Source organism: Sinocyclocheilus rhinocerous, unplaced genomic scaffold (genome assembly GCF_001515625.1).
Source record: "Sinocyclocheilus rhinocerous isolate Xijiao unplaced genomic scaffold, SAMN03320098_v1.1 scaffold1853, whole genome shotgun sequence".
NCBI lineage: Eukaryota > Metazoa > Chordata > Actinopteri > Cypriniformes > Cyprinidae > Sinocyclocheilus > Sinocyclocheilus rhinocerous.
Genome location: NW_015640075.1, coordinates 262,856 through 271,937, shown reverse-complemented (window position 1 = coordinate 271,937; position 9,082 = coordinate 262,856). Strand labels below are relative to the sequence as shown.

General features: G+C 38.9%; 2 protein-coding genes across 2 annotated transcripts in view; one reads left to right on the top strand and one right to left on the bottom strand.

Annotated features, from left to right (window-relative positions):
- The window catches only part of LOC107752507 (general transcription factor IIH subunit 2-like), a 4,713-nt gene extending 1,236 nt beyond the window's left edge, over positions 1-3,477 (top strand). The window contains exons 2-15 of the mRNA XM_016568499.1: positions 259-336; positions 428-464; positions 558-644; positions 733-783; positions 863-917; positions 1,008-1,113; positions 1,276-1,366; positions 1,463-1,550; positions 1,622-1,729; positions 2,044-2,107; positions 2,801-2,904; positions 3,005-3,107; positions 3,189-3,228; positions 3,305-3,477. Coding sequence (XP_016423985.1) covers positions 259-336; positions 428-464; positions 558-644; positions 733-783; positions 863-917; positions 1,008-1,113; positions 1,276-1,366; positions 1,463-1,550; positions 1,622-1,729; positions 2,044-2,107; positions 2,801-2,904; positions 3,005-3,107; positions 3,189-3,228; positions 3,305-3,415 — 1,123 coding nt within the window. The 3' untranslated portion in view covers positions 3,416-3,477. The remainder of the gene's footprint in view (positions 1-258; positions 337-427; positions 465-557; positions 645-732; positions 784-862; positions 918-1,007; positions 1,114-1,275; positions 1,367-1,462; positions 1,551-1,621; positions 1,730-2,043; positions 2,108-2,800; positions 2,905-3,004; positions 3,108-3,188; positions 3,229-3,304) is intronic.
- A 590-nt stretch (positions 3,478-4,067) lies between these two features.
- Positions 4,068-9,082, bottom strand: part of LOC107752503 (endoplasmic reticulum aminopeptidase 1-like) — a 17,439-nt gene continuing 12,424 nt past the window's right edge. The window contains exons 12-24 of the mRNA XM_016568496.1: positions 8,858-8,971; positions 8,591-8,722; positions 8,361-8,492; positions 7,916-7,999; positions 7,675-7,832; positions 6,716-6,795; positions 6,320-6,503; positions 6,000-6,156; positions 5,235-5,419; positions 4,918-5,079; positions 4,705-4,845; positions 4,548-4,629; positions 4,068-4,417 (exon numbers count right to left, since the gene is read on the bottom strand). Coding sequence (XP_016423982.1) covers positions 4,247-4,417; positions 4,548-4,629; positions 4,705-4,845; positions 4,918-5,079; positions 5,235-5,419; positions 6,000-6,156; positions 6,320-6,503; positions 6,716-6,795; positions 7,675-7,832; positions 7,916-7,999; positions 8,361-8,492; positions 8,591-8,722; positions 8,858-8,971 — 1,782 coding nt within the window. The 3' untranslated portion in view covers positions 4,068-4,246. The remainder of the gene's footprint in view (positions 4,418-4,547; positions 4,630-4,704; positions 4,846-4,917; positions 5,080-5,234; positions 5,420-5,999; positions 6,157-6,319; positions 6,504-6,715; positions 6,796-7,674; positions 7,833-7,915; positions 8,000-8,360; positions 8,493-8,590; positions 8,723-8,857; positions 8,972-9,082) is intronic.

Genomic DNA, 9,082 nt, shown 5'->3' with positions numbered 1-9,082 from the left:
TTTTTTTTTTTTTTTTTACCTCAGATTGCCACCAAAAAGTGGTTATTGTTAATAAAATATATTTTTTACAATAATGTTATTCAATACCGTCATTCCAATAATTGTAAGGTTCCAAGAGCTTGAACTATGGCATATTATGTAACTATAGCAAGTAGTAAACAATAAGGGGCATCACAAGACTGTCAGCCACTAATATTTACTAAAGTACATGAGAACACATACGCTATAATGAGCTGTTGACATGTGTCTCTCTCTTAGGGAGGTGCTGAAGGAGGATGAATCTGGATCTCTCAAAGCTACTGTGGAGGACATTCTTTTCCAAGCAAAGAGGAAAAGGTACAGCGCTCAAATGCAAAATATAAAAATCAGTTTGAGCTGATTGTATATTGCTTTGATATTCACCTGCAGTCTCTCTGTCACCATACAGAGTGTTTGAGGGTCATGGACAAGTTCGGCTTGGGATGGTAAGATGCATTTTACTGTCCTCCACAGTTATAGCATAATTTTTTGTTATTGGAGGCTGATCATAACCATGCATATAATTCCCACCAAACTAGATGCGGCACCTCTTTGTGATCATTGACTCATCTAGATCAATGGAAGATCAGGACCTGAAGCCCAACAGGCTGACCTCAACCTTGAAGGTTAGTAGCACTGCATCTATAGTGGCGTATGGAAGCCTAACATTTTATGAAATCTGTCAAAACTGATCTTTCCTTTTGCATTCTTTAGCTGATGGAGTTTTTTGTGGAGGAATACTTTGACCAGAATCCAATCAGTCAGGTAATGCACTTGACTCTGTATCTGTCTGTGAGTGTTTACAATGTGTGCAGCTTCTGTTAACAGTACCGTATTGTCACAGATTGGGATCATTACCACCAAGAACAAGAGGGCGGAGAAGCTCACTGATCTTGCAGGTTGATGCATTAGTATTATGTTTGCATGTTTTGAGAGGTTTTCTTTATCATAATCATCACTTGACATTACCGGTATTTTACTCTTACCAGGGAACCCTAAGAAGCATTTAGCAGCTCTGAAGAAAGCTGTGGACTCCACATGTGTTGGTGAACCATCTCTCTACAACTCTCTCAACGTGGCTATGCAGACTCTCAAGTAAGGCACAAGTCAGTGTGTGGCGCTTCCATCTGGAACTGACATGCAACAGTGTTGCTTACAGTTTGGTTGTAGTACTGGACTTGTACTCACCATATACCCCTGGTCTTCAATGTCTACATAACCCTTTACTGCAGTAACCATATTTCTATTTTCATGCAGACACATGCCTGCTCATACAAGCAAAGAGATTCTCGTTATTTTCAGCAGTCTTACTACCTGTGACCCAGCCAACATCTATGAGCTTATCAAAGTGAGTTTGAATAATGCTAATGGATGCATACTGTAAGGGTTTGTAAGGTTTGATGAACATTGATTTCTTTGTGATCATGTTTTAATATATCAACAGACTCTGAATGCTTTGAAGATCAGAGTGTCTGTGATAGGCCTGTCAGCAGAAGTTCGAGTGTGCACCATTCTCACAAGAGAAACTGGAGGTTGGTAGTCTTATCTTAACATGGTTACATAGATTTTTACTTGTGTTTTCTAATTATGTTGGGCCCAATAGGATCCTACAATGTAATATTGGATGAGAGTCATTTTAAAGAGCTGCTGATGCTGCATGTGAAGCCGCCTCCTGCCAGCTCCTCCTCAGAGTGCTCCCTCATTCGCATGGGTAATCACACAGTCATTTTCACCACATTTACACAATTTAAATAAGATAAAATGTTGAAAGTACAACACTTATTACTAGTAGCTGAAAGCTTAGTCAAAAATTAGCCAAAGAATTTAAGAACTATGCAGAACTGTGAATGCTCTGCTGTTTGTCATTTAAATATTTTTGTGTTTTTTTTTGTCTTCACTGCACTGTAAATGTGAAGCGGTCCAGGATTAGTCCTGATTTATGTCTGGGAAATGTTGTATTAGTGTAAGCTACAATTTTTCATATGTGATCTTCTACAATATTTTTATTGTGCATAATTTGCTCAGGTTTCCCTCAGCATGTCATAGCCTCCATGTCTGATCAGGATGCCAAACCCTCGTTCAGCATGTTGTGAGTACAGTTTAAATCTTATGCTCTTTACCACAGTTTAATAATATTAAATTTAAAATTTTAATATAATTTACACTACCATTATACACTATATAGGTAATATATACATATATATTACACTACTGTTTAAAAGTTTGGGGTCAGTCAGATTTATTTATTTTTTTATGTTTTTGAAAGAAGTCTCTTACGCTCACCAAGGCTGCAATTATTTGATCAAAAATACAGTAACAAGTTATATTATGAAATATAGCCATTTAAAATAATGTATTTCTATTTGAATATATTTTAAAATGTAATTTATTCTTGCAATGGCAAAGCTCCAGTCTTTAGTGTTACACGATCCCTCAGAAATCATTTTAATATGCTGATTTGGTGCTCAGGTAAGAATACTTATTGTTATTTTTGTTAAAAACTGTTGTTCTGCTTAATATTTTTGTGGAAACTCTGATACATTATTAAAGATGTTTAAAAAAAAATAGAATAAAAAAAAAGCATTTATTTGAAATAGTAAAGATATTTATGACGTTACAAACTATTTCTGTCACTTTTGATCAATTTAATGCATCCTTGCTGAATTAAAGTATTAATTAAAAAAATCTTACTGACCCCACACTTTTGAATGGTATCTTTATTGCATAATTCTATTATTTATAATTTGAAATAATATTATAGTTCATTTTCCAATATATTTAGGCACCTAGACAGCACTGGTGAGCCAGGACTCACTCTTGGTGGCTACTACTGCCCACAGTGTAGAGCCAAATACACTGAGCTGCCAGTGGAGTGTAAAGTGTGTGGTATGTGCTCAGCCTGTCCCTGTTCTTCAATCTTTACACTCATTTTCAGAGAGCATTGATGTGTTCAGTTCTCATAGTCTGTGTCTTCTCTCTGGTATAGGTCTGACTTTAGTTTCCGCTCCTCACCTGGCCCGTTCCTTCCATCACCTCTTCCCCCTGGAGGCCTTCCAGGAGACCCCGCTGGAGGAGTATGAGGGGGAGAGGTGAGCTTCACACTCACTCTGTAAAAACTCCTCTGTCTGTCTCATTTCAGCCTATTTAAGTGTTAATCTATGCCTTTTCAGGTTCTGTGAGACCTGCCAAGGAGAGTTGAAAGACAAATGTGTAGGTTTTCCAATTCAAAAACTTTCGAATGGCTTGTTTAAAATGGCATTTAACCTCTGTTTTCTCCTCTCTGCAGGTATTTACTTGCCTGGCATGTAAAAAAGTGTTCTGCGTGGAGTGTGATCTCTTCATACATGACACACTGCACTGCTGTCCTGGCTGTATGCAGACTGACAGGACATCCTGATGTAAGATGGCCTGACTACAAGACATCTGTGTACTTCAGTACAAGAAACTGAGATTTTAGAAGAAAAAAGAGGAAGTCATCAACCACCGATTTATATTCTCACTGATTATTGAGGGTTGAAGTAATGAAAGCCAATGCTTGTCAGTTCTTTGGAATCATGTTACTTTGGCTTTCTTGCATCATTGTTGTGCTGGAGCTGTAACTGTATAAAAGGGCGCCCCCTATGGGGAAAAGCATCTCACTGGACCAAATGAAACCAGCAATAGAATTGTTTTTGTTTTTTTTTGCTGTTTTCCTGTGTCCTATTTCCATTAAAGCCATGGAGTTGTAATAGAGTGAACATGACAGCTGTTCCTATATTTTGCACCCTACATTCCATGTTAATGTACTTGCCTGTACTCAATGACTCAAAAACAAACTTGTGCATAACTAGTTTAGATGAACTGTTTAAACAAATTAAAACTTTTCATTCAAAACTGTACTGACTTGCATGGCTTGTTTTTGCAAATTGTATAACTGATTGCTAAAAAATAAGCTGTGCTGCAGCATAATTTATGCTTTCTAGAGTATTTATGACAAAACAGATATTACAAAAGTAATCAAATCCTTAATTTAATTTCAATACTAAAGGTGGGAGACAGACGGATAAATGTTAAATCATACCTTTATAAGAAATGGTACAGCTATTCAAAAATATTCATCTCATATTCACAAACTCAGAACCAGTTATTTCACACACTTTAGCACATCAATGTTCTTATCAACATTCTTGCATCATTTTAAATTGCAAAATAAAATGTATACAGCCATGACTTTTACAGTACAAGTGCTTCACAGCTCTGTATTTTTGTGCTGGTCATAGTGTCTGCGCAGCCAGGCCTTCAGTAGGGGGCGGTTATTGTCCATCCAGCGAATGTTCTCTTCAATGTTCTCCAAGGCTTGCTGAATACATCTCAGTTCTGCTCCAGTCTCAGTCCGCAAGGAACTGAAGAAACTACGAACCTGACGGAGCAGAGAAGCACGCTCTATGTAATATAATAAAGTTTTCTGATTACAGGATCAGATATGTTTTTGGTCTAGACCAACTGATGAAAGCTCCCAATTAATTGTTTGGCTAAAAAGAAATACCTACCTCAGCTAGCATTTCTCTGGTGGAATACTGGTTGGTCACTCCTACTACCATGTGCGCTATAGAGTGTGAGCCAAGATCAAACCTATGAACAAAAGTCTGTAGTCATTAAAGGGCTCACAACGTACCACTACTGTGTCTAATTAAATCAGCATCTCACTTCTTTATTAGAGCGTCCCAGTTAGCTTTTAAAAAGTCCCATGCGTGTTTGTAGGCCTTAGGATTTTTACTGACTGAAGTCACAACATATGGAAGATCCTGAGTCTTCATCACCTCTCCCACCAGACTCTGCTCCATCATCCTGACACAAAGAAAAGATGACATTAGTGATTATACTTATTTTCTTAAACTGATGTTTATCTGAATGTCTCACCATTTTAGCTTGTGATCGAGAGGGCTGGTCGTGAGGGCCATCTTTATCCTGTTCTTCATCGAGACATACATAGACTCCTTGTACTTCTCAAACAGGAACTTCCAGCCATCCTCAGTTCGGGCGCCAACAGAAAACACAGCCATAGTCACGTCATTGGGAAGACTAGAGGATGGAAAGACAAAAAAGGTCAGAAATTTCTCTTGACTGTTTCATTCATTTGGAGAGGAAAAAGAAAACATGCTGTTACTTTTCCAAAGTTTTCATCCTAATGGTAACAGTTTAAAAAGAAATTTCAGAAATGGACGATGAGCACTAACCTCATATTGCCATCTGAGTCCCTCCACTGGTTGAAGAGGTGTGTAGCGGTGCTGACACAGGGAGGATGACCCCGCACACAGCCAAACAGGAGGAGGTAGCTGCGCAGCATCCTCTGAGACACAGAGCCATCATCAGTCCACGACTGCTGGTCTATGAGCTTCCTGAACAGCTGCAGTATGTACCCCTGGACCACAGCGAGACAATCAACATTTGTTACACATCTACAGCAGGGAAGAAAGCATGGCCAGTTTATTTATACAACTCATTTCATTCAAAATGATCGTTTAATATGCTTTACATAATCACGATAAACAGTTGATAAACTTTTCAAAACAAACAAGCAAAGAAAAAAGAAAGAAAGATGAAAGCCCTTGTTGGTCAGTTTTTTTTAATTAAACAACCAACAAGGCCTTTTTAAAACAACACATTTCCAATATTTCACGTGCACCAAATCAGTATATTAGAATGATTTCTGAAGGATCATGGGACACTGAAGACTGGAGTAATGGCTGCTGAAAATTCAGCTTTGCAATCACAGAAATGTATTATATTAAATGTATTAAAAGAGAAATCAGTTATTGTAAATTGTAACAATAGTTCACAATATTACCGTTTTTACTGTATGTACTATGTATTATTAAATGTTATTAAGCTATTTTTTAGTTTTATTATCAGAATTGCACAGACTGAAAAGAGGCTGATTTCAAGCCTGAATGAATTAATCCACAAGCTAGGAGGTGAAATATGAATGCTCACTCACTGACCTTCATCTGATTCTCCAGCTCCACCATGTCTCTCTTCTCCATCAGTTTGTACAGAGGCACAAGCTCACTGAAGCCCTGTGTCACTGGCATAATCTCAGTCTCTTTGCTTAGATACAGGGTCAGGTCTAAAGCCTTATCCAGGGGAAGCTTCCCAACACTGTCCAGAACACATGGAGGGAGGGTGTTTTTAAATCAACCAGGGCATGATAACTTGCCAACACTTTTATGGAATGATCTGCAGTACTTTACTTGTCTGACTCTTGATACATTTTCTTCTCACTGACTAATAAGAGCACATGCGCAGATGACTGAGGACTGACCTGACCAGCTGGAAGGCGTTGTTGATGAGGCTGGCCCGGTCATTGCTGCTGAGCGCCGTGTGATTGTGTTTGAGCAGCGTGATGAGGTCATCCCAGCCAGAACCCTCATAGTGCACAATGTAATATCCACTCATGTCCACATTAAACTTGATCCAGTCCACCTCCTCTGGCAGATACAGCACGTCTATCATGACATAATCAACAAAGCTGTTAGAAATCAGTGCTACAGTGCTTCAGACCTTGTGTTGTCTGAAGAGATGTGAAGTCATCTCTCTAAACATTTGACTTTTTAAAAACTTGAAAATGAATGTCATTAAATTATTATGAAAACAATTTATATAATACTATTAGAACAAAATTCATAATATTACAAAAAAATTCTATTAAAACAAATACCTGTTTTGGTCTTAAGCAGGAAGCGGTGCACTGTGGTTGAGCCGCTGGTAATGTAAGTCAATGGAACGTGCCACAGAAAGCTGTAAAAAAAGATCAAGAATGAAAGATTTAGCCAAACTCACAAACAAGCGTTAAAAAGGAAAAATAAGAGTCTGAAAGTAATTCAATAAATCTTTATAAAGTCCCATGTATACACAGCACGACTTGCTGTGACAAACTAATGGACGTTATTCATTTTCAGAGTTCACGATTTATGGTAACATGAGCGACAGTGACCACTGGCAATGTGTCAATGCATCTCCTGTACAACAGAGGCATTTGTTACTGTGAGCGATTTCACTTTGGAAATTATTTATCTCTGTGGATATAATTTTTTAAAATGATGCATGGAAAAACAGTGTCAAGAATTGAGAGACTTGGATTCATGCATTGATAATTCATCTCATTCATTTGGGGGAAGTCGTGGCCTAATGGTTAGAGAGTCGGACTCGTAACCCAAGGTTGTGGGTTCGAGTCTCGTACCGGCAGGGATTGTAGGTGGGGGGAGTGAATGTACAGCGCTCTCTTCCACCTTCAATACCACGACTGAGCAAGGCACTGAACCCCCAACTGCTCCCCGGGTGCCGCAGCAAAAAATGGCTGCCCACTGCTCCGGGTGTGTGTTCACTGCTGTGTGTGTGCACTTTGGATGGGATAAATGCAGAGCACTAATTCCGAGTATGGCCACATGTCACGTGACTTTCATTCATGGTATGTATTATTCACTGCTGCTTATTCCACTTATTCCAAACTTAATCCATGTCAAGAAGTTGACATCTTATTTGGACTGGTAATACATCTCAATTGCAAGCACATTTTCAAAAGCATAAACCCTAAATAAATCATATAAAAATATAAAATCACTCTCAGGTTAAACAGGCTTCAGAAGAAAATGTAGATCTTTGATATTAATAATGAACCTAGATGTTTGTGAGGGGTCATCACTCTTGAGGTAACGCTCTTGACTTAGTCTGACTTCGCGACCTCTGACCTCCACCGTAATGAGTGGAAAGCCCTCCTGCAATGTCCATGTCTCCATCATAGCCTTAACATCCAGCTCATCCTCAGAGTGCCATTTCTAAGAGATACAATATCATAGAAATACATCACAACACCAGTTAAAAACAGGGTAAAGAGAGTTCAGCTTAATGATTTACTCACAGAAGCTCCAGAGTGTGAGACTGAGCGCCGGCAAGACTCATCACCCTTCAGTCTGCCCTCATCCAGACCATCAGATTCACACACCTATAACAAAGAGAGACACCGAAAACACTCACTACATCACGAGACATTTTGATCTGGTACTCTTAAGTTACAGTCACTCTGTGAAATTTTGCAGCCTAAAAAGGTCCACTGTCAATAGTGTAGTAAGAAGCACAGCTCACAAAGAAGTCTTTTATAAAACAAGCAGCTTTCTTTTGGTCAATGTGGCGAATTTGCTTAACCAACTTAGGTTGCATGGATTCCTATTAAAATGACTGGATTTTGCCCATGAACATTTGCTGAACAACTGTAAATGTGACCGCACCTAATGAATTATAAGAAAGCCTACACAGTTTACTGCAGAGTTTCATGCATCTGCATCACACATGTCATTTGTACTCACATTGGTCAGACTTTCCCACAGGTTACTATTGACCGTATTCTGGTAACTATAGCGTTTTAGGTATCTCACAATGCCCAATTTGAAGGCATCTGGGGTCAGAAACTCTCTCAGCATGTTCAGAATACAAGCCCCCTGAAATGACATTCACCATTTGTAACATGATTTTAAGAAGCTTTTGATGGAGTTTCAATAGCAAGAAAAAGAAAACATTCCTAAGTTTTATTATGCACCTTGTCATAGGAAACATCATCAAACATTTCCTGTATCTGAGCAGGGTTCTCCACCGGTGTGGACACTGGGTGAGAGGAGCTTAAGGAGTCTACCTCCATGGCCTCGAAACACTTCCCCAAGAAATAATCCTCCTGTGGCACAAAGAAGATTGGGCTTCATATTAGCACAGACTATCATCCAACTCATGCTGAGTGTTTTTAAAATAGTGAGTATGGAAATAAAATGCCAGTCCTTCAGCAAGGGCCACCAATTTTACAAAAACTTACAACTTGCAGTTCAGGATTGGTGATGTTAACAGACACAAACTCCATGAACTTGGCAAAACCTTCATTCAGCCACAGATCATTCCACCACTGCATGGTCACTAGGTTACCAAACCACTGACAAGAACAGACACAGAATGAACAATTCACTCATTAACCACAGCAACATGTCATTTAGTAGAATACATCCCATGACACACACACACACACACACACACACACACACAC